The sequence below is a fragment of the Phyllobates terribilis genome, unplaced genomic scaffold, assembly GCF_046119375.1.
Source record: "Phyllobates terribilis strain yellow unplaced genomic scaffold, ASM4611937v1 Scaffold_5__5_contigs__length_657084704, whole genome shotgun sequence".
Classification (NCBI taxonomy): domain Eukaryota; kingdom Metazoa; phylum Chordata; class Amphibia; order Anura; family Dendrobatidae; genus Phyllobates; species Phyllobates terribilis.
The window spans coordinates 175,378,928-175,404,479 of record NW_027362765.1 but is presented as its reverse complement, the minus strand read 5'-3'; the positions used below and the strand labels follow the sequence as shown (position 1 = coordinate 175,404,479).

The 25,552-nt window shown below is 43.7% G+C and overlaps 1 protein-coding gene across 1 annotated transcript in view; it reads left to right on the top strand.

The window, feature by feature from the left end:
• SKAP1 (src kinase associated phosphoprotein 1) overlaps positions 1-25,552 on the top strand; it is a 682,301-nt gene that overhangs the window by 51,301 nt on the left and 605,448 nt on the right. Inside the window, exon 3 of the mRNA XM_073683515.1 lies at positions 9,639-9,664. Within this exon, the coding sequence (XP_073539616.1) occupies positions 9,639-9,664 (26 nt within the window). The remainder of the gene's footprint in view (positions 1-9,638; positions 9,665-25,552) is intronic.

The window sequence follows — 25,552 nt, the reverse complement described above, 5'->3', positions numbered from 1 at the left end:
CTTCCTGTTTACAGCTTCCTTTGGTTTGTATCCCCAGTCAGTATCTCCCGTATTCCACCCCACATCTGACCAATAATAGCAATTTTCATTTCCTGGACGGGTTACACAGAGATAAAACGTTCCTCGGGCATAAGCATTATACCAGTACCATGTCATTCCTGCACAATCCACTATGTCACAGTAATCAAATCGATACGTCTGGATTTTTGCGTGAGTATCTACCCAAAATGTGGTAGCTGTCCACCCTGGGACAGACAGTAAGCATATGGAAAGGATATAGAAGAAGGTAGTCATCTTTTATAGGCTCGTTTTGTCTCTCTTGCAGTGGGAGGCGTGAATCCAGGTGCTCTTGCCCTCAAGCTTCAGAGCTGTAGGAGTAGTCAGGATCACAGTGTAGGGGCCCTCAAATCTGGGTTGGAGACAGTCTTTCCGGACAAACTTCTTTACGTACACCAGGTCGCCTGGGGTGAAATCATGTACCGCATCACCTGTGGATTCTGGGAGAGAAGCAGATACTGTAGAGCGGGTGTTAGTCAATTCTTTAGACAGAGCAATCACAAATTTTACTACTCGATCATGTGTTTCAGACAACTCTTGGGGCCTAATTTTTCCTATTTTAGGTGGGGTCCCGAACAAAATTTCATAGGGAGTTAGCCCATGTTTAGCTTGTGGGGTGTGTCTGATATGATACAATACTATAGGGAGTAGGTCGGGCCAGGGGAGGGGATGATCTTGGGTCATTTTCAAGAGCTGGGTCTTGAGTGTGGAATTCATCCTTTCCACTTTGCCTGAACTGGCAGGATGGTATGGAGTGTGGAGGCCCAAATCTGTTCCCAACATATTCCAAAGTTCTTTGTAGATATTTGCTGTGAAAGCTGGTCCTTGATCCGATTCTATGACTTGGGGAACTCCAAATCTGCAGGCAATTTCAGTGATCAGTTTCTTGGCTGTGACTTTAGCAGTCATGTTGACGACCGGGTAGGCCTCGGGCCAGGCTGAGAACATATCCACGGCTACCAAAACGTACTCATATTTTCCTGCTTTAGGCATTTGGATATGGTCGACTTGTATTCTCTGCCAAGGATAGTCTGGTTTAGCCAGGTGTTGGAGAGGGACCCGTGCCGTACACGTTGGGTTGCAGGTAGCGCAGACAGAGCAGGATTTTGATGATGCAGTCACAGTGGAAGAGATTCCGGGTGCAAAGTACAGTTTCTTGATACATGCCAAAGCTTGATTCTTTCCTCTGTGTGTAGGCCCGTGAGCCCATGCTGCCACGGCTGAGTACATGCGCCTGGGCAAGCAAGGTTTTCCGTCCACTTGGTAAAGAGTTGAGTCGACCTTTAAATCTTTGCGACCTGCCAGCACGGCTCCCGCCGCTTTCCATTGCTTGACTTCTTCAGTGGGGGTCTTCCTTTGTTCTTCACACAATTTTTCTTCAGGCATCCTGACCCCCCTGGATTCCACTCGTGTCTCCGCTGGACTTGTATGGTCTTCCGCCGGCTGTTCTTTGGCTCTTGCTCTAGTGAGCGCCACAGCTACGGTTTGCAGGGTCTCCCCCATCTCTTCTTCCTTTTCCTGCCACTTTGATGACACATTCTCCACTGCTGCAGTCTTGGCTGCTTGGTCAGCTGGGTGGTTGCCCCTGGCTTCCCTGGAATCTAGTCTTCCATGAGCCTTGACCTTGATAACAGCAACCTGAATGGGTAGTTCCAGGGCCTTCATTAGGGCCTTAATCCATGAGGCATGTTTCACTGGTGTACCTGCAGCTGTGATGAATCCTCTAGACTTCCACAAGAGTCCAAAATCATTGCAAATTCCATGTCCATACCTAGAATCGGTATATGTTTGCTGTTGTTCCAGCTGCCAGGTGGCAGGCTTCTGTGAGAGCTACAAGTTCAGCTTCTTGTGCAGACATGTATGGTGGTAGAGCTTCAGCCTTGAGGACTGTTAGGTCTGTTGTGACAGCATATCCCGTGTGGAACTTCCCTTGAGGGTCTGCGAAACGGGATCCATCAGTCCATAGGTGCAAGGCAGGGTGTGCGAGCGGATGTGCCACCATATTCTCTGGAGCAGAAGTCTCTTCCTGCAAAATTTTTATACAATCATGAGGTTCCACCAATGGACCTTCACCCTGTTCGTCTTCCCCCCTAGAAGGTGGAAGCAAAGTGGCAGGGTTGATAGTCAGACATCTGGTAAATGTTATATTGGAGGGCAACAATAGGGAACACTGCAGCCGCAGGTGTCTTTGGTTGGTTAGATGTTTCGGAGATGTTTGTTGCAGAACAGCCGAGAGATCATGGCCAGCCTGTATAACTAGATCATGTCCAAGGACGATATCAGCTGACTTGTCAAGGAGGATATGAGCAGCGTGGACCGCCTTAAGGCACGTGGGGGCAGTTCGGGCGACAGGGTCCAGGCGGGCTGAGTAGTAGCCCAGAGGCCGATACTTATGATCATAGCGTTGTGCTAAGACTCCAGAGGCATGACCTTCAGATTCAGAGACAAAGAGATGAAATGACTGAGTATAGTCTGGTAAGCCCAAGGCCGGGGCAGAGACAACAGCCTGTTTAAGGCGGTCAAAACATAGTCTGCGTTGGTGAGAGACTCGTGGATCTTCAGCATGAAGCCAGACTGAGCCTTCATCCTTGAGACAATCGTACTGGGGTTGCATGAGCTTTGAGGCATCAGGGATCCATTGTCTGCAGTAAGTGATGAGGCCAAGGAAAGTCTGCATAGCGGAGTAGGTGGTTGGGAAAGTAATATCCATGATGGCTTGTTTTCTTTCCTCAGTCAGATGTCTAGCTCCTTGTGAGATACAATGTCCGAGGAAAATGACCTTGGGCAGACACTATTGGACTTTGCCTTTCGAGACTTTACAGTTAGCTGAGTGAAGAAACCAGAGAAGGGATGCTGACATCTCTGGCAAATTTTCTTCAGTGCCGCAGAGTAAAAGATCATCCACATATTGTAGAAGAGTGACCTGAGGGTTCTCTTGAACCCATGGCTCCAGAATAGACTTCATAGAATGAGTGAATTGGTTAGGAGAGTTCTGGGCTCCTTGTGGAGTCCTGGTCCATGTAAGCTGTGCTCCTTCAAAGGTGAAGGCAAAAAGAAACCACGAATCTTCATGTAAGGGTATACTGAAGAAGGCGTTGGCCAGATCTAACACCGTAAACAAGGTGGCCGTTGGAGGCACCTGAGACAAGAGGGTGTTTGGGTTGGGTACCACCGGAGTTTCTAAAATGGTAGCTGCATTGATGGCTCTGAGATCCTGAACCAACCGGTATCTTGGAGGCTCTCCCGGAGCGGTTTTCTTTTTTACAGGAAAGAGGGGTGTATTGCATGGAGATACACATCTGACAAGAACTCCTGATTCCAGGAGAGAGGTGATTTGAGTACCCAAGCTTTGTTCCTGTGCCGCCTTGAGGGGGTATTGTGGCAACCGTGGGTACTTGTGTCCAGGTTTGAGGTGTACTCGGACAGGGGGAACCTGCAGGAGGCCAACATCCTCTGGCCCGCTGGACCACAGAGAGTGAGGGAACTTTGAGGTATCAAGAAGAGTGTGAGGTTGTATAGTCATCATCATGAGAGGGAAGGCTTTGAGAACGCAGCGGTCTTCAGTCCCTTGTTCAGAATGAGGGTCCTGTAAAAGGAGCTCCATACCATGGTTCCCAAAAGTAATAGTCGCCTTCATCCGTTCTAGGAGGTCGGCCCCCAACAAATTGACGGGGCAAGTTTCGGAGACCAGGAATCTTGTGAGTACTCCGGTAAACGGCCCTGCAGACACAGGGACTGTGAGTGGAGAGGAAATATGTTGGCCTTCCACCCCAACACAGGTGAGGGTATCTGGTGATAGGGATACCGAGGGAGGGAGCTGTGTGGAAGAAATGACAGATGTGGCCGCCCCAGTGTCCACTAGGAACTTCAATGGTTGATGGTCCACCTGCAAAGTGACGGTCCCACAGGCGGCCGTGGGGTGCGTAGCTGGGAAAGTGGACACTAGTTGACCGGGCTGTCATTGGCGTGGGTGAGATGGTTCACGGGAAGGTCCATGGTTGCGTGGACCGTCATGAAACGAGCGGTCATGGTACTGTCTGCGGGTTGGACAGTCTCTGAGAATGTGATTAGGGCTACCACATTCCCAACACAGCATGCGTCCCTCAGAATCACGAGATTGTCTCCTGTCTCTAGGTGGCCCCCTGTCATTTCTTCTGTCCTGCTTCCTATACGTGGGAGGAGTGTCATCACATGTGCCTTTAACCGTTACCCACTTAATTCCATGTTGGTTGCCAGGGGGTGGGTAGCTTTCTTGAGCTTGATATACCATGGCAGGAGCGGCTTTCTTCTTTGGCTTAGGATCCTTTTCTATTTTTAGCATGGCTTTTTGGAAAGCTTTGACAATGTCCACCGCGTCGATAAAAGAAGAACGAATCTCGGGGCGCACCCTCAGGACTTCATCTTTGAGAGTATCTTGTAGGCCATCGATGAGGGATTGGACCAACAGGGCAGCCTGTGTTTTCACATGAGGGCTATACCCCAAATCCTCGAAGTGCATGCTGAGTCGTGCAGCGTATCTTTCTACTGATTCATCAGGATCTTGTTGAACATCCTGTACAGACCCGGCCTGATCTGATAAGCGATCCTGAGCCCAGGCCTTCAACTGTTTCATGTATTCTAGGCCGGATTCATACGTACTAAGGGATCCTGCTTTTGTGGAATCCATGGCCTTTTCGATAGTAGGCAAGAAATATTCATTGGCCTTCACAGATGTGATACCTGCCAAATCAGCCCAAGTTGCACTATAAATGGCTCTGGTTGTGTCCAAGCGTCTAGCATACTGCATGGGAGATTTATCGGGATCAGGAAGCTTTGAGACCAGAGTGTCTACTTGTACTGGGGTAAAGGGTTGATATTTGATCATCCCTAAAGGTCCAGGAACTTGTTGAGGACCGGGCAGCGTCGCGTGTTCCTTGTTGGTGTTTGGGGTGGCCGCTGGGGGGGATTCTTCAGGCAACAGAACCGCATTAGGTATCGGTGTCGGAGAGGAGGTTGCCACTAGTAGCTTAAGGGCCAAAGGCATAGCAGCATGAACTGCTGGACTACGGACACATACAATGCGTATTGAGTCCAATCCATGGGGGAGGGTCTCCATGCCCTCCTTGAGGGATAGTACGTGTTCCTCCATGCAGGGCCCGAGTGGGTAGCCGAAAATTCCAGAAGATATAAGTGGTATCGCTAAAGTGCGTCTGGGCATATCCTGATGACTCAATTTTCCTGCATGGAGGAGTACTGAACGGATGGTAGATGCGAGAGTGGAACGTGACTCTTCGGGGTTCTGGGGGTCATAAATAGGACCTATTGCATGTATGATGACATCAGCGGGCAGTCTACCCGCACGGGTGACTAAGGTCTAGCCTTTTGAAAGCTCTCCGTTTTCGGCTAAGTGAGCCTGGCATTCTGCAGCCAGAGTGGAACCAGCAGCAAGGGCAATTTTACGAGCCAATCCTCCAGCATGGCTCATACAAGAGTTTGCAGGGTTGACTATGGCCCCCACCCGATGTGTAAGGATGTCACCATAGCCTATTGACAGAGTGACAGGGCGTCCTGATGGGTCTACTAGATTCCGGGAGCGGCAGGGGTCCCAGACTTCTGAGGGGCTGGGGGGTGGTGCTCTTTCAGCAGTTGCTTGGAGCAAGGGCCGGAGTATGGGTAATGAATGTGGGGTGGAGGGTGCCACAGGAGACGTATGGGGTAAAGGGGGGGGGGGCGCTGGAGTATCTTGAGCCCATCCCTCATCTGGCTCCTTATCGTTTTGAGTAACAGTATGTTGGCGGAGGGAGAGCAGTCTGGCCTGAAATTCTGGGGAATTGAGGAGGATATCCCCAGGGTTATGGGCGACCCCCATGGGGAACAGAGGGAGTGCCTCAGCATCGTGGGCTGGAGCAGAGGGTATCGCATTGGTTTCAGATGGGTGCTCTGGGACTGCGGGCTTTTCCACCCGTACTGGCGGCTGGTAATAAGCACCGGACAGATCTAATAGTGGATATAGGCCGGATTGGGGTTTCCCGGGCCTCCCACAACAAGTAAAAGGTGTAGTAAGATGGCCTTAGGAGGGAGGAGTTGGAGTGGGAGTGGGATTGTTCTTGGGGGCAGGCGGGGCATCGAGCCATGGGCGGCCCGCCCCACAGACACAGCAGAACTTCGCCCAGGGCGGGTTCTGCTCTCCGCACACACGACACGTCCATCCTTCCGATGATTTGGCGTCGGCGCCATTATAGGGTGGTGGCTGAGGGCTCGGTGTAGTGACAGGCATCATCGGGGTTACGGCCAATTTAGGATCACATAACAAATCACATTCTACAGCTTTCATGTATCCGAACAATGGCTCGGCATTCTCTGCCCCCCCTGCACCATCTACTTCCTTCCAGCCCTCAGCCTTTAAATCACTTGCTACTCTAAGATGTGCCTGAGCCTGGTGCAGGAGTCCTTCATCACTCAACTTCCCTTTTTTTTTTTGTAACTCATTCCTTCCACACTGAAGGCTGAAGTCTGCCCGTACTAGGCAGACTTATCATTTTATACAGACTCCTAACATTTTTAACAGCCTTCTTGCCTTCCCGTGACTCTACTAGCTGGATGACTCCCACTGCACCATCCGGCAACTTGTGAGGTCTTTCAGATTTGAACATACGCAACATTTTCTTATAGAATGCACTGATCTGTCGCAACTCAGATCACTGGTGCAGTCGACAGGTCGCCACCCGTCAGTGTAGAGCACTCCTCAATACACTGATAAGACAGAGAGACCCCTCATCTATCCCTTTCCCTAACCTTGAATGGCGACTTTACAGTGCGACTCACCACGGCACCCTGACTCTGACAGCAGAATACCTCCTTATGAGGTTTCTCTGTGGTAGACGAAGAGCACTCCTCAATTCGTCACAGATTCTTTCTAACCTTCACACTTCAATTTAGGAATGCTTTGAAATTCCGACTATCAGTCACGGGAGACAACTATCTAAGAAGAGTACAGTGACCGGGGGAGGAGGAGGTGGTGTTCACACGAGCACGCGCAGGCATGCGACGTCACTCGGTCTCACAGTTGCTGGTTCGGGACGTGGCGCGGGACGCCTGAGGTCTCACCACTCGACCGGTCACCCACCCAGATCCAAACCGACAACCCCACAGGAACCGCTGCGGCTGACACACAGGCAAGTGAAACATATAAAATATATATCTCAACTTACCGCGTTCGATGGAGGTTGATCAGGCCTCAAATTCAGCCGCCGCGGTCACCACCAGGGAAGTCAGCAATATGGGTCCGGGAGGGCGGCGGACCGCTAGCCACGCCCCACGTTGGGCACCAAATGTCGGGGTCGTAATGACAATCCACTCGTCCTCTAGTCACTCCAAATTAAGGCTATGAGCATGGGTCAATTATTCAAAGAATGAGTCAGACAACGAGCTGGTTCAAACTCAGAGCACGCTCAGAAGGCTACTGGCAAGCCACGATCTCAGCAATGTTCTGCCTTTATTTCCGCATGCACAAACCTAAATACACTACATAATGGGGAGGGGAAAGGGATTGTTCGGGGCGGGGTAAGCCATAAATGTCTAGTATCCGGCCACTCCTGATTGGTCCATGTCTCCTTAACTCAGTCTCTGGGCAAATATTGCAACCGTCAGTTGATGATCCGGTTTCATTTCTCTGAAACAGGTGCTGGCCGATACCGGCGCCATCTTAGCATAAGTTTCGATCTGAGTAACACGTAGCAAGGAAAGCTTATTGTTATAAGACACAAAATGGTGGTTAGTACATAAGCAAAGCGTATAAAAGTGGAAAAAAATATATTCTTTCTGACCCTGACAATTTCACCTGCCTGAAAGTAGTTTATTTCAATTCTTCCAACTTAAACATGCATATAAAGCCCAATGTAAGCTAAATAATTTTATAGTTCAGAAATATATTACTTTAGATACTATATGCTCAACTGGGTTTACTAAGGGAGTAATTTCCTGCATACATGATGACTTGCTATTAATCTTTATGAAAAAAATTCCTTTGCTGGTTAAGCAAAAGTGGAAATTGGAGTTGTGAAATTTCTGAGGACAAGTGATCCTCTATCTTCATGAGCGACTTGGGACATTTTCTAAGTGAACCTGATAGACTTTCACAGTTGTATGTCACAGATAGAGTATACAGATCATCAGTGGTGTTGCTCAAAATGGGCATCAGACCCAACTCTAACTGCCCGCGCTGTTCTGGGGAGGAAGCAGGAATATTTCACACGTTATGGTCTTGCCCGCAATTACATTTATTTTGTATTGTGGTTCTTAACCTTATAGAATTGTCATGAATGTCCAGTGCCTAAAGACCCTCTGATTTGTATTCTGGAGTATGTTGATGATATGCGTATGGAAGAGGTGGGGAAAATTTCTATTGCACGCCTGCTGTTCGCTGCCAGGAAACTAATTGCTAAAAATTGGATCTCACATAGACCTCCATCCCGCAGGGAATACATCAGACATGTGAAAGGAAAAGAAGTGCATATTTTGAAAAACTTTGGTCTCCCTTGGAAGGCCATAACTTTTTAATTATTATTGTTTAATGTTGTGTTAAGAGCCTTAAAAGATTAACCTGCGTCCAGTCCAGACACAGAGTATCTGGTCCTGACAAAAGTGTGAAAAGACATGTTGTAGGTGTTTTGGACTTTATATATACATGAATACTGTAATTTGGGCTCTGGTCGAGTACATCTGTTGTTTGAAAGGGTTGTTTGGTAGGGTGGTGAGGAAGAGAAGAAATGGGGTTCAAATGTTCTGATTTGGATGTTCCGTTCTGTAATTGTTTTAAAATCAATACAAATTTTACTTGAGTTAAATAAAAAGTATTAACTAAAATAGACATGTCAGGAGTTACTTAAAGTATAAGATACTGTTGAATAGTGTTGAATCATGAGTATTAGCTGTAGTAACTTGGTCAATCCACAAGAAGAAAGTCCTGAATAAGATCTAAACTTGTCAGTAGCTTCCTATTCTATGCTTGGTAGGGAGCTCACTGGTTATATTACATACTAATGTCTTATCTACTAGTGTTCACGTCAGTGTTTATGAAACTGATCAATGATGTGCCAGTTCATTAAAATAACGGGGACATGCTAATTTGGGTTTCCAGTTTTTAACTCCTTATTTCTTATCTGCTTAAGTTTATTTTTGTTCATTCAGTGGGAGACAGCTCCAAATTCTATGGGGAAAATATCTAGCACATTTGATAGTCGAATACACATGTTATCAAAAACATTTTCCCAAGGTAGAAGACTTTTTTTTTTTGTAATAGAGGGAAGGATTGGGCTTTACTGTGTTAATGTATCATTTGCATATGAAAACTCTAATTACTCAAGAGTGCAACAACAGTTATAAGACATAAAGGTGTCGATCTTACATTGAAATGTAAATCTTGTTGATTTACATTGTGAAAGACTTAGATGCCCATGAATGCATTTTGGGGGGGATTGATCTTACTGACAAATTCCCTAAAATTAACAGCATTGTATTAAAATTTACTATATATGTGCAAAGGAAAGTTTAATGTCTGTCTTGCTAAAAAAAACCTCATTATTGATATGTTTTGGTTTTAGGTACCCCCTGGACTTTCAACAAAAAGGTGAGAAAATTATAAATTACCAACCTTTGCCTTTGTTATATCCTTGTGCTTTTTTTACACTTTGGTCCCAATTCATCAAAACTGGCTGTTTTCGTGCCAGTTTTGATGAAGGGCGTACTGGCGTTAGACATTCCTGATTCTTTAAGAGGCTCACAGAATTCTGGCATAAAAGCTTTGAGTTGTGCCCTTTGTGTGCAGTTATGTGGAACCTGCATCAAAAATCTGCAGCTAAATTTTTTTTTTATAACCTATTGTAAACTTTCAGCTCTGTATCTTGCTCTTACTACAATTTTCAGGTCACTTTGGAGCCGATAAAATCTGTTTGGCACATGACTTAATTGCCACTCTGGGCAAAAGAAAAGATTGTCTGAATTCGGCCTATTGAATTTCAACAGCTGATCACTTGTTCTCTGGGAGATAAGTTTCTGCCAGATGATTGTGGCAGCGGCTCTCTCCTAGACCATATAGTTTAACTGGGACGAGCTGAGCTTTCCACAATTTGGGGAAATGGGGAGGAATAGTTGTCGGCTCAACGATCATTTGGCTGATAGCTATGTAATGTAATGTAATGTGACCATCTTTACATTGCTCTATGGCTAGTGCAAAGCTCTGGTGGGTGGTGCATGACACGGGTTGAATTTACACCAAGAAGAGAATTCATGTATTATGAGCTTGCCTCTGTCGCTTTTCCAGACATAACCCAGGGTGCACATTTTTCCCGGAGTGTTTCTTTAATGGCAACCTGTCATCTGATGCATGCTGCCCAATCTGTGGGCAGCAACAGGTATCGGGCACTAGCTGTATTATCTCAGCCACATATGTTTGACTCTGAAACTCTGCAGCGTTTCAAAGTAAAACATACTTTAATAGCCGCGGGGGACCTAGACCGCTCAGTAGACTAGTCAGACAGGCGGCTCTCCGGCAGCTTTTCCTCACCCTGTATTGACATGTCTCTGCCTACCTGTGAGTATAGGCAAAGACCTGTCAGTCACGGTCAGCAGGCGGTGAGAAGCTGCGGGGGACCTGTCTTTCCAAATAATCTAGCGAACTCTTTTCCCGGTGGCTATTAATCCCCTAACGACCGCTGTAACGCATTTTTACGGTAGTCATTAAGAGTACTTGTTCCACAGTGCCATTAAAATTTGTCTCTGTGGAATAAGTGTATAGCGCTGCCATGAGGCGGCGATTCCTGCGAGCGTCAGCTGTGTGTGACAGCTGACACTTGCAGTATTGGCCCTGGCTGGTCTCGATGAAAATCGGGGCCGATTAACTCCTTAAATACCGCTATCAATCGTGACAGCGGCATTTAAATGCGATGGTTACCATGGTACCCTGAGATCATGTGATGATCACAGGGTACGGTAGCCTATGAGATCCAGCAATAAGCTGGATCTCACAGGCAAAGTCAGTGAGTTCAGTGACTCACTGACAGGTCTCATACACTGCAGTACAGGAGTACTGCAGTGTATGAGATAAGTGATCAAAGTGAAAATTATGCATGTCCCACAGTGGGACTTAGTGAAAAAGTAAAAAAAATTAAATAAAATATGTAAAAAACACACAAAGTTCACACAAATCACTAAAATCAGTTTCGGCGCTCAAAACGCAACGTTTGTGATAATGTGATAAAACAAAAATAAACGAAAAAAACCTACACATAATTGGTATCGCCGCGTCCGGAACCAGGGTTGTGGAGTCGGTAAGCCAACCTCCGACTCCTCAATTTCCATGACACCGACTCCGACTCCCTCATACATGGCTCATGTTTAAGTGATAAATTTACTGTAGCACAGATTAATTTCAGCTAAAAGTCTAGACCCTTAGATCAGGAATAGTACAGACATTTCATAACTTTCCCAAATTCTTATGAAAAAATATCCCCCATAAACTGCATTGCATTACTGTACCCAATTTTCGGAGTCGGTCCATCTTATATCGACTCCGACTCCACCAAAATGGGTTCTGACTCCACAGCCCTGTCTGGAACAACCCGCTTTATAAAACTGTTGCGTTATTTAGTCCGTTTGGCAAATGCTGCAAAAAATAAAAATAAACACGCCAAAAATAACGCCTTTTCATCATACGGTCTTACAAAAAAGTGAATAAAAAACGATCAAAAAGTCATATGTAAAAAAAATTATATGAATAAAAACACCAACCGTCCCGCAAAAAACAAACCATAATATGGCTCCTTCAGAAAAAAAATACAAAAGTTACAGCTCTCAGAATATGACGATGTAATACATAATATAAATACATACAGTACAGACCAAAAGTTTGGACACACCTTCTCATTTAAAGATTTTTCTGTATTTTCATGACTATGAAAATTGTACATTCACACTAAAAGCATCAAAACTATGAATTAACACATGTGGAATTATATACTTAACAAAAAAGTCTGAAACAACTGAAAATATGTCTTATATTCTAGGTTCTTAAAAGTAGCCACCTTTTGCTTTGACTGCTTTGCACACTCTTGGCATTCTCTTGATGAGCTTCAAGAGGTAGTCACTGGAAATGGTCTTCCAACAATCTTGAAGGAGTTCCCAGAGATGGGTTCAGGTCTGGTGACTGTGGAGGCCAGGTCATCTGGCGTAGCACCCCATCACTCTCCCTTGGTCAAATAGCCCTTACACAACCTAGAGGTGTGTTTGAGGTCATTGTCCTGTTGAAAAATAAATGATGGTCCAACTAAACGCAAACCGGATGGAATAGCATGCCGCTGCAAGATGCTGTGGTAGCCATGCTGGTTCAGTATGCCTTCAATTTTGAATAAATCCCCAACAGTGTCACCAGCAAAGCACCATCACACCTCCTCCTCCATGCTTCACGGTGGGAACCAGGCATGTAGAGTCCATCCGTTCACCTTTTCTGCATCGTACAAAGACACAGTGGTTGGAACCAAAGATCTCAAATTTGGACTCATCAGACCAAAGCACAGATTTCCACTGGTCTAATGTCCATTCCTTGTGTTCTTTAGCCCAAACAAGTTTCTTCTGCTTGTTGCCTGTCCTTAGCAGTGGTTTCCTATCAGCTATTTTACCATGAAGGCCTGCTGCACAAAGTCTCCTCTTTACAGTTGTTGTAGAGATGTGTCTGCTGCAAGAACTCTGTGTGGCATTGATCTGGTTTCTAATCTGAGCTGCTGTTAACCTGTGATTTCTGAGGCTGGTGACTCGGATAAACTTATCCTCAGAAGCAGAGGTGACTCTTGGTCTTCCTTTCCTGGGGCGGTCCTCATGTGAGCCAGTTTCTTTGTAGCGCTTGATGGTTTTTGCAACTGCACTTGGGGACACTTTCAAAGTTTTCCCAATTTTTCACACTGACTGACCTTCTTTTCTTAAAGTCATGATGGCCACTCGTTTTTCTTTACTTAGCTGCTTTTTTCTTGCCATAATACAAATTCTTACAGTCTATTCAGTAGGACGATCAGCTGTGTATCCACCAGACTTCTGCACAACACACAACTGATGGTCCCAACCCCATTTATAAGGCAAGAAATCCCACTTATTAAACCTGACAATGCACACCTTTGAAGTGAAAACCATTTCTGGTGACTACCTCTTGAAGCTCATCAAGAGAATGCCAAGAGTGTGCAAAGCAGTCATCAAAGCAAAAGGTGGCTACTTTGAAGAACCTAGAATATAAGACATATTTTCAGTTGTTTCACACTTTTTTGTTAAGTATATAATTCCACGTGTGTTAATTCATAGTTTTGATGACCTTCAGTGTGAATAGTCATGAAAATACAGAAAAATCTTTAAATAAGGTGTGTCCAAACTTTTGGTCTGTACTGTATAAATCTGGTATCACTGTAATCATACCGACCCGACGGACAAATCTGTCATATCACTTTTATCACATGGTGAACGGCGCAAGAAATAAAAACAATAACTGAATTGCTGGTTTTTGTTCTTTCTGTGTCTGAAGAATTTGAATAAAAAGCGATCAAAAATTACTATATGCCCCACAATGGTACCAAAAAAATCTGCAACTCGTCCCGCAAAAAATAAGCCATCATACAACTCTGTTCACCAAAAAATAAAAAGTTATATATAAAAAGCATTTTTACTGTGTATTAGCAGCAAAACCTAAAAAACCCCAATATAAATCTGGTATCGCTGTAATCGCACCGACCCGAAGAATAAATCCGCCTTATCACTTATACCGCATGGTGAACTGCTCATAAATAAAAGTAAGAACTATTCTGGTACTGCTGTCTATTTCTTCATTCTGCCTCAAAAAAAAATATTCTGAACAAGGCACTGCTCGCGTTTATCCTGCGTTCTCCGCTGAGCGCTTACTTTGGGGTTTCCGTGTAAATTCACCAAAGCCGCAATTCAGACAAAAAACCCAGATGGAGCCACTCACTTATGAGGCAGATGGAGTCAAATTGGACTGGTCTCTGTTGCGGCGGCATACCATCACGAGCATCACGTGACCCCCAGCTGCAGCCGGCTCTGACATCCGCTGACGTCACGACAAGTCCAGGCTGCAGCCGAGGGTCCCTCTTCTCTGTTCCACCCGTGGATGCTCGGTCGTGGGCGGGGTTGCCCCGCACGTCACACCGAGCATCCACCGCGTGCTCTCCCTCTCCTCATTCATCGGGAAAGCGCGCGGTGACCCCAGCGCTGAGTCACCTCTCACTTGTCGTGACGTCAGCACACAAACTATTCTACCAAAATCTATACTCCAAAAGCTAAATAGTGCTTCTTCCTTCTCAGCCTTGATGTGTGGCCTAACAGTAATTTCTGATGACATATGGGCATCATCGCGTTCGGGAGAAATAGCATGACAAATTCTGGGGTTCGTTTTCTTCTATTATCCATTGAAAAAATTGAAAATTTAGGGCTAAAACGACATTTTTGTGAAAAAAATGAAAATTTTCAGTATGAGACCTAATGTTATCAAGTTCTGTGTAGTACCTGTGGGTTCAAAATGGTCACTATACCCCTGGATAAAATCCTTGAGGGGTGTAGTTTCCAAAATGGGGTAACTTGTCAGGGTGTTCTACTGTTAAGGCACATCAGGGGCTCTCCAAATGCGACATGACACCCGCAGACCATTCCATCAAAGTCTGCGTTCAAAACATCGCTCCTTCCTTTCCAAGCCCTGCCGTGCACCCAAGCAGTAGTTTTCCCCTACATATAGGGCATGTTCATACTCAGGAGCAATGCACAACAAATTTTGGGGTCCATTTTCTCCTGTTAGTCTTGTGAAAATAAAAAAATTGAGGCTAAAAGTACATTTTTGTGGAAAAAAAATTAGATTTCTTAATTTCTCAACTCTACGTTAAAAACTTCTGTGAAGCACCGGGGGTTCAAGGTGTTCACCAAACATCTAGATAAGTTCCCTAAGGGGTCTGGTTTCCAAAATGGTGTCACTTGTAGGGGGTTTCCACTGTTTAGGCACACCAGGGGCTCCCCAAATACGACATGGGGTCCGCTAATTATTTAAGCAAATTTTACATTCAAAAAGTCAAATGGTGCTTCTTGCCTTCCGAACCCTGCCGTGTGCCCAAACAGTGGTTTTTCCCCACATATGGGGTATTTGCGTTCTCAGGAGAAATTGCACAACAAATTTTGTGGTCCATTTTCTCTGTTTACCCTTGTGAAAATAAAAAAAATTGGGGTCTGAAGTAAAATTTTTGTTAAAGTTAAATGTTAATTTTTTCCTTCCACGTTGCTTCAGTTCCTGTGAAGCATGTGAAGGGTTAATAAACTTCTTGAATGTGGTTTTGAGCACCTTGAGGGGGGTGCAGTTTTTAGAATGGTATCACTTTTGGGTATATTCTGTCATATAGATCCCTCAAAGCCACTTCAAATGTGATGTGGTCCCTAAAAAAAATGGTTTTGTAAATTTTGTTGGATAAATTAGTAATCACTGGTGAACTTTTAACCCTTATAACTTCCGAACAAAAAAAATGTTTTGTTCCAAAATTGTTCTGATTTAAAGTAGACATGTGGGAAATGTTATTTATTAACTATTTTGTGTGACATATCTCTCTAATTTAAGGGTATGAAAATTCAAAGTTTGAAAATTGCAAAATTTTAAAACTTTTTGCCAAATTTCTGTTTTTTTCATAAGTAAACGCAAGTCTTATCAAATAAATGTTACCACTATCATGAAGTACAATATGTCACTAGAAAACAATCTCAGAATCACTGGGATCTGTTGAAGCGTTCCAGAGTTATTACCTCCTAAAGTGACACTGATCAGGATTTTAAAATTTGGCCTGGTCATTAAGGACATAATTGGCTCCGTCCTTAAGGGGTTAAAATATGTTTTATTCTGAAACGCCTCACCGTTTCAGAGTCAAACACACTTGGCTGAGATAATACAGTTAGTGCCTGATGCATGCTGCCCAATCCGTGGGCAGCATGTATCAGATGATGGGTTCTCTTTAGTACTTGAAGTCCTGAGATTACTTTCTGCAATATAAAAAAATCCTCTCTTTTCATCACTTAATATCGGCTATGGTTGCTTTGCTAACTCAAATATGGCCAAAAGAACACAAGTTTTGTATTTTATTTAAAGGGATCGTCTAATTGGTTATTGCAATTCTCTGCTACATCACAAGTAAACCATAACAATGTTCAGCACCTAATATAATCAGTGTCACTGATGAGAAGAATACAGCCTGCAATAACCCTTCTGCCACCTCACTAACACCGGAGCTGCTGCAACCCCCTGACCTACTGTCTCCACCCCATTACCATGTACATTGTAAGCCCTTGAGGGCAGAAGGTCTGTACCGGTCTGTCAGTTTATTTTCTATACGTTATAAGTATTTAACCATTTACACATGTACAACACCCTGGAATTAATTGTGTTTAAAAACATTAATAAATAAAGGTGGTGCAAGGGTCCCTTAAAGACCTGTGCAGAAGAGATCTGACTAATTGATTGACTATGAGCAACCACCAACACTGGATACATTAGGTGGACTTTGTGAAGTGGAGTCAACAGAACACCAGGGGTGCCATTCCTATTATATAATGGCAACATCTAAACACAGGAACAATATTACTTTTTTCAATTAGATTTGAAATATATGAATAGTTAATGGAGGAACAGCACATCCTGACTTAGTAATAGACATTGCTTTTAAATGCAAGGTGATAAGTTATATGTTTATATGTTCTGTTCAGGCTGCTTTGTATATACAGGGAGGGTGTACTTTGGTTTCTGGTGGCTATAATTTCATCTCTTCTGTACCTGAATTGCAAAAGCTGATCTGCAGACTAGCATACAGAGAGCAAATGTTATTCTAATATGTAGCACTGCATTAGTCTACTTTCATTTATATACATTTTTTTGCTGTATGGAAAAGCTCAGCAGACTCATTCCATGTAGAGAAATCTAATAAAAAAAAAAAGTGCACTGTACGCCTTATTTTTATTTTAACATGGGCTACAGATGCAACTATATGCCTATATTGTGACATCCGTATGAGGTCTAAGTTGGGAAATCCTTCTGATATGCAGCATACTTCTGTGTTACACTGTAAGGCACGTAATTACTTAATATTTAATTTATATATTTCCAATAAACAATTAGTCCCTTACAATAATGGATTGAAATATAATTGAGCAATATATAATATTCGTTTAAGCTTCAGAGATGAAAATGTAAATACTTTTGTTAAGCTGTATATTAGCTCTGAAAGTTCCTGCTCTTTAACTGTGATATCTACTTTTTCATTTCATGTCCCTTTTCGATTGCTTTGACCATCGGTAGACACAAAAGCTCCTGTTCTGTGAGCCACATCTGACAGAACTGTAATTGCTCCATCTAATCATTTGTTACTTCTGGAGAGGAATTACAGCATGCTGATTTTCTTCTCTCTTTTGGTTATGTGGCATTTGAGCCCAAACTATCCGTGTGGCTGCTCTGGGGTTCCCTGTAGAATTGTGTTATCACATTTTCATACAGGCCTTGCAGCAATCTGGCTTTCCAAATTGCATTAAAACCTTTGTTTAGGTGCCATTACCAGATGAACCTAACATCTGGCTTCATTCTACAAAATACAACAGCCAGATGTTTCAAAGCTGCAGACAAAAAAATAGGAACAGGCGCAAAAATAGTTTTAATTAGAACATTTCTACTTTACTGACAATACACTTTTTTTGTATAGAATTAGCATTTTGAAGAATAAAGATTTTAATATATGTGTTTTTAATACGAGCCAGGTATAATGCGTCCCATCTGTATTGTAAAATGGATTACACTGTCCAAGTGGATTGTGTTGGAATTTGTTGCATGTGTGAAATTAACAAATGCAGTATAATTTTGTCCAAAAACTTCTTTATTGGAAATTCTCTACAGTAGCAAGTGAACAATTATTAGGTTAGCTAATTCATTCTGCAAGTCTGACTCTTTACTTGTGCCTAAATTAAGTCTTGTGTTTAACAGTGACAAATTCTTTGTAATGTCTCCATGACATACAAATATTTGAAATTAAGTACATTTGCTTAGTGCCCAGAGAACAAAGTACTTGCAGTGGAAACATTTTAATGGGTAAATATATGTTTTCCACTACTTTGCATAGGTCAATAATCTCAGATAGGTCAGTGTCTTAAGGTACCGTCACACTTAGCGACGCTACAGCGATCCCGATACGACCTGGCAGGGTGTATCGCTGCGTCGCTATGTGGTTGTTGGTGAGATGTCAAACAGTCAGATCTTCCCAACGACGCAGCAATGATACGGCGACCCTTAGCGACCTGTATAACGATGTCGGCTTTCGTTGGGACCCTGTCACATAGCAGCTACTCTGACGATTCAGACCTCGATGAGGGACGACTTCTCAGTTCTGAGTCGCCAACGAGGTCATTGGTAAGGTGTCAAACACACCGATGCATGCTACCCAGCGGGACCTCAACGATCAAAAACTGGTCCAGGCCATTTCGACACGATCAGCGATCTCACAGCTGGGGCCTGGTCGCTGCTACGTGTCAAACGTAGCGATATCGCTGCTGAGGTCGCTCTTGCGTCACAAAACTTGTGACTCAGCAGCGATCTCGCTAGCGATCTCGCTTGGTGTGAAGGGGGCTTTTATTCTGGCTGCCCCTCAGATCAGCTATTACCAACTCTGGCATCAGTCGGATGTAAACAGTTTATGGAGTGGAACATCACAACTCCATACAATGTTTAGTGGCTGTTTTATCTGCAATAGAAGGCTGATCTGCAGAACCCAGCAGTGACCACTAAACAGTGTATGGAGCTGTGATGTTCCCAGTTTACATCTGGCCGATGCCTGGGTTGGTAATAGCTGATTTGAGGGGGTGTCAGATCACAGATTCGTGGAGATCCGGAATTCGTCACTTATCCTGAAAATAGATACTAGAAATATAGTGGAAATCCCTTTAATTGTGTAATTTCCAAACTTGAGTCCGAATTTGTACCATTTATTTGTGCACTTTATTATTACATTTTGAATTAATCTTCAGTAAAATCAGGTGCAGATTTTTATTTTTGCAAAGTATTATGGCTCTGATTAAGCATTTGCTATTTTTAAATGACTAGGTCTTTAGTCTTTGGATGTTTTGCTGTTTTTGGCTCCAAATTCTTCAAAATAATGCCATCCAGTTTATGAATTTTGACCCAAATTAGAGATGCTCTATTTTTCTCTCCGTTACATTTTTTGCTCCTTTTTAAATAAAAAGTCACATAATCCTTTTAAATGTCAGTCTTCAACTGTGCAAAAATCAAATTACAATTTATTTTCCGGCAGGGTACTAAAGTATGAATTTAGCGACAATTTTGAAAAGCCTCAAATGATAAATTGGGCTTAAACATCTTGATAAAAAAAAACATGTCCACATTGTCATTGTTATGTACAGCTAATTTAACAAAATGTGCAAATTAAATAATGAATAAGGTATAAACCTAAAAGTCACTATTTGAGCCATCTTTTCTCCAGACAAAAGGCAGATAGACAATGAGGGCCCACTTGTTTTCTTTGCTGACTTATGTTGCCCGTATGAATCACCGTAATCCTCTCTATAAGCAATGTTTCTACTGAATACCTCTGTAATATGACAAGCATTGTGATATGCCTTAGTGAGTCTCCATGTGAAGGTAAAGCCTATAGTAGTCAGTGGGTGCTATGATTGGGTATGTGCACATGGCGTATTATAGACGCTGAAGTACCCGAATAGTTTCTGAAGCAGAAGACACTTCTGGAAAAAGCCAGTGACTTTTTTTCTTGAAGCTTCTTTGTCATCTTTTTATGTAGTTTTTGCAGAGTCTTTGCCGCTGGTATGAAGAATCATCAGGACACCTCTTTTAGTTGCTTCACGGCTTTTGAAGTCTGAAGTCGTTAAAAGAAGTTACAAATCACAGAACATATGCACACATTGAAGTGCATATGTTCATTATTTTTTTTAACGTTTGAGTGTTTTTTTTCAGGTGAGATACAGGCCTGGAAAAGATGTTGTGTGCACACAGTCGTGTACCTTTACAGTTCTGTATAGCATAGTTTCATAGCTTTATAATAAGGGGTCACGTTTTAAACAAATGTGTTAAAGGGAACTTGTCAGGTTCCCTGTGACCCCAGAACCACCAGCAGTTGTGTCTGTATATGTAAATACCCTGTCTAACAGTCCCTGTATTACATTACACACCTAAACACATCTTTAGAAAAAGTATTTCTAAAGTCCGTTTATGACATGTAAGTGAGACCTTTGACCAGTCGATGGGGTATTAGTGTCCCCAGACTAGTTGGCCCACTTAGCATGTTATCACGCCCCTGTGGGCGTGATAACATAATTTACAAGCGGCAGGCGGTATCACTAGCGCTATACTTAGCTCGCACATGAGCGTGGCTTCTTCCGTTCATACCATTGATCCTCTGAAGCCGGGGGTATGTGTGTCGGCTTCAGAGAGGCGTGCACTGCGCATAATCGGAAGTGCATAAGACTTCCGATCATGTGATCATTAACCCAACAACTCCCTGTATGTCCTTAATAATGGTAAGGATATACTGGGAGATGTTATTAACAGCCATCATCAGCCATGATCATACAGGAACCATAGTACTGATGAGACTCAGGCAGTATTACAAATAAACCTTTACACCCAGGTACCTTTTTATAGGTGGTATCTTCTTCTCTCATTAGAGTTATTCTTTCTTTTCTCTCAATCTTGTCCAGACACCATGATTACTTTTCACATCCACAGCTCGTCTCTGTAGACTTCCATCTTCTCCAGTCTTCTGCAGCACATCCTGACATGGTGACCTTAAAAATAACAATGTGAATATAATGCTACTGCACAAAAACATCTGCCCTACGCTGTGCCCCTGAATAAATAATTGCCCCTCACTGTAATCCCTGCACAAAATATGACCCCCACACTGTCTTTCTTATGGTACATATGGCCTCCATGTTATCCTCTCCTTTCCAAACTGGTCCCCCACCTTACATTGTCCCCTCACACTGTGTCCCCCCTATACTGTCCAGAGTATATACTGTGCCCCCTCCTTACACTCCCTTTCCCCCAATCTGCATACTACTTCCTTCATACTGTGCCCTCTCGATACTGCTTCATACACTACCCAATCTTTATATTGTGCCCCCTCACTCTTTTCTCCCTTTTACTGTCCCCACACATTTCCCCCCTTTCCATATTGACTGCTCACATATTCCACCCCTCTCCATACTGTCTCCTCACATATTTTCTCCTCATATTTCCTTCCTTCCCTCTGCCTATACTATCTCTTCACACACATCCCCCACCGCCCATACGGTTTATTCCCTTCCCCTACCCATACTGTCTCCTTACACATTCCTGGCAATACAGTCTCTTCTTGTGTTCTGATAGCTATAAAGTTAAGTATCTTCTCCTTCTGTGCGGTGCAGAAATTATATCAGCAGCGTGATCTGCGGAAGTGATCGCACTGCTGACGTTGCCCTGATTCAGCATTCAGGGCTTCAATTGTACTTCTGCCTGAAAGACACAAATACAATTGAATCCTGAAACCGGCGTTTTACATCTTCTCTGAGCCAGCTATCAGCTCTACATTTAGCTCGGAAAACGGCCGAGGGGGTTGGCAAAATGCAGCCGCCTGAGAGACACCTTAGAGCACCGTATCAGTTGGCCCAACTGTGTCCCCTGCATCGGGGACAAATGCTCTGCTCCCTCCCAGGTACGCCCCTGCATCAGATGCCTCCAATTAATAAAAACAAGTTCTCCATGTTGAGTTTTTATGTGTACTATTTTGTATCATACATGTGTCATGAGCACTAAAAATGTATTGTGGGCCTAGAACAAAATTCTGATTAATGTCATAGGGTTACCTTACATCAGCATCATTTTTGAAAAAACTTAAGGTGCTTCACAGGAATTAAAGCAAACTTTTTCTAAAATGTTGCTTTAGCCCTCAATTTCATTTTCATAAAGGTAAAAGGAGAAAATGGATCCCACAGTTTGTTGTGCAATTTCTCCTGAGTACACATATGTACTATATGTGGTCAGAAACTACTGTTTTGGCACTCGGAAAGAGAGGAGCGCCATTTAATTTTTGTAACGTAACTTTGGCTGAAATAGGTTGTGGACACCATGTCGTTTTTGCAGAGCTCTCAAAGTGCTCAAACTGCAGAAACTCCTCACAAGTTACCCCATTTTGGAAACTTCACTCCTCAAGGAATTAATGTGCAGGTCTGATTACCCACTGGTGCTTCACAGAATTCTATAATATTGTGTTTTGAAAATTAAATATTTTTCCACAGAAATATTGCTTTAGCCTTAAATTTCTCATCTTCACAAGGGTGACTGGAGAAATTGCGCAGTTGATTATGGGATCCATTTTCTCTTGAGTATGCCCATACCCCACATTTGATCAGAAACTTATGTTTCGGCACATGGCAGGGCTTTGAAGAGAAGGAGCGCTATTTGAATTTTAGAGTATAATTTTGCTGAAGCTGATTGTGGATGCCATGTCTCATTAAGAAAGCCCTCGAGATGCTAAAAAAAGCAGAAACCTCTCACAAGTGATTCCATTTTGGAAACTGCATTCTCCTGAGGAATAATTCATCAATGGGTGTTAGTGAGCATTTTAAACCCACACGTTATTCACATGATTTTATGACATAAGAGCGCTGTTTGAGATTTAGAATGCAAATTTGCCTGGATTAGATTGTGGATGCCAAAACAGCAGAAAACCCACATAAAAGACCTGTTTTGGAAATTACACCCCTCAAGGAATTCATCTACGTGTGTGTGATGAGCATCTTGAACCCACAGGTGAATCACAGAATTTAGAATATTAAGCCTTGAAAATGAAATATTAAGGTTTTATTTTTATATGAAATTGCTTCTTTAGGACATATTTACTTATTTTCATAAGTATTACAGGAGAAAATGGACCCCACAATGTTGTTCAATTTCTCCTGAGTATGTCAATACCCCACATGTGGTTATGAACAACGGTTTGAGTAAATGGCAGGACTTGGAAGGGAAGGAGCGCCATTTGACTTCTGGAGCACAACTGTCACAACTGTCACAATTTTGCCCCTAAGATGCCAAAAACAGCAGAAACCCACAACAAGTGACCCCCGTTTTGGAAACTACACTCCTTAAAGACTTTACCGAGGGATGTAGCGAGCCTTTTCAAGGGAACCTGTCAGTAGGTTCATCCCTCCTAAGCTGTCTATAGGGGCATCCAGGTCATAGAAAGTTGAATAAAATAACACTTTCATATCTGCGATCTGATGTCTTATTTCCGAGTAATACACATTTTTCTTAATATATAAATGAGCTGTTATGATCTATGGGCCGGTCAAAGATTTCCCTGTGAATCTTCCTCCAGAGATTATTTTAAATGAAAGGGGTTATAAGTGAGACATGTAATGACTGACAGTCTGCTTTCACAATGTCTCACAATGGTAACGCCTCCTTACATTTAAAAAAAGCTCTGGAAGCAGATTCTCAGGGAGATCTGTGTCCAGCCCATAGCTCTTAACAGCTTATTTACATATTAAGAAAAACGTGGATTTCTCTGGAATAAGACATTGGATTGCAGATATCAAGGTACATTATCATTTTATTTGACGTTATATGGCCTACATGCCCTTGGTTTAGGAGAGTTGATCCTACTGACACATTCCCTTTAAACCCATAGATGATTCACAGAATTTTATAACATTGGGTTGTGTAAATGAAAAACTACATTTTTTTTTCCCCCCACTTTTCTAAAGGGCTAATAGGAGAAAACGGAGCACATAATTTGTTACACAATTTCTCCTGAGTATGCCAATACTCCATATTTGGTTGGAAACAACTTTTCAGTCACCGTGCAAAGCTCAGAAGGGAAGGAGCGCCATGTTGGAATGCAGATTTTTCTGGAATGGTTTGCAGAAGCTGTCACATTACCAGAGTCCCTGAGGTGCTAGAACAGCAGAATTACCCCTCACTACTAAAAAAGTAACTACTGGAACAACACGTCAACCTTGAACTGTCCTCCCACCTCTCATCATGCTCCCTCTTTGACCGCTTACAATCTGGCTTCTGACCGCATCACTCCACTGAAACTGCCCTGACTAAAGTGACCAATAACCCACTAACCGCCAAATCCAAGCAACAGTACTCCGTCCTCCTACTCCTGGACATGTCATCTGCCGTCAACACAGTGGACCATTCCCTCTTACTACAGACTCCCTCATCTCTTGGCATCACGGACTTGGCCCTATCTTTGATCTCTTCATACCTAACAGACCGGACATTCAGCATCTCCCACTCACACACCACCTCCTCATCTCGCCCCCTATCTGTCGGTGTCCCCCAAGGTTCAGTCCTAGGACCCCTGCTCTTCTTCATTTACACCTTTGGCCAGGAACAACTCGTAGTCTCACGACTTTCAGTATCTCCTCTATGCTGATGACACACAGATCTACCTCTCTGGACCCTTTATCAACTCCTTACTAACCAGAATCCCACAATGTCTGTCCGCTATTTCATCCTTCTTCTCTGCTAGATTTCTAAAACTTAACATGGATAAAACTGAATTCATCATCTTTCCCCCACCTCACTCAACCCCCCCATCTGACCTATCCATCAAAGTTAATGGCTGTTCACTCTCCCCAGTCCCACAACCTTGCTGCCTCAAGGTAACCCTTGACTCTGATCTCTCCTTCAAACCTCATATCCAAACCCTCTCCGCTTCCTGCCGACTCCAACTCAAAAATATCACCCAGATCCACTCAGTCCTCAGCAAAGACTCTGCAAAAACACTAGTACATGCCCTCATTATCTCCCGCCTCGACTACTGCAACCTCCTGCTCTGTGGCCTCCCTTCTAACATTCTCGCTCCCCTCCATTCTATCCTAAACCCTGCTGCCCGACTAATCCACCTGTCCCCCCCGCTATTCCCCGGCCTCTCCCCTCTGTCAATCCCTTCTCTGGCTCCCCATTGCCCAGAGGCTCAAGTTCAAGACCCTAACCCTGGCATACAAAGCAATCCACAACCTGTCTCCCCCATACATCTGTGACCTAGTCTCCCGATACTTACCTACACGCAGCCTCCGATCTTCACAAGTTCTCCTTCTCTACTCCCCTCTTATCTCCTCTTCTCACAATCACATACAAGATTTCTCCCGCGCATCCCCCCTACTCTGGAACTCTCTACCCCAACACATCAGACTATTGCCTACCGTGGAAACCTTCAAAAGGAACCTGAAGACCCACGTCTTCCGTCAAGCCTACAACCTGCAGTAACCCTTGCGCCACCACACCGCTGCACGACCAGCTCTACCCTCACCTACTGTATCCTCACCCATCCCTTGTAGATTGTGAGCCATCGCGAGCAGGGTCCTCTCTCCTGTACCAGTCGCTGACTTGTATTGTTCAAGATTATTGTAATTGTTTTTGCTATGTATACCCCTT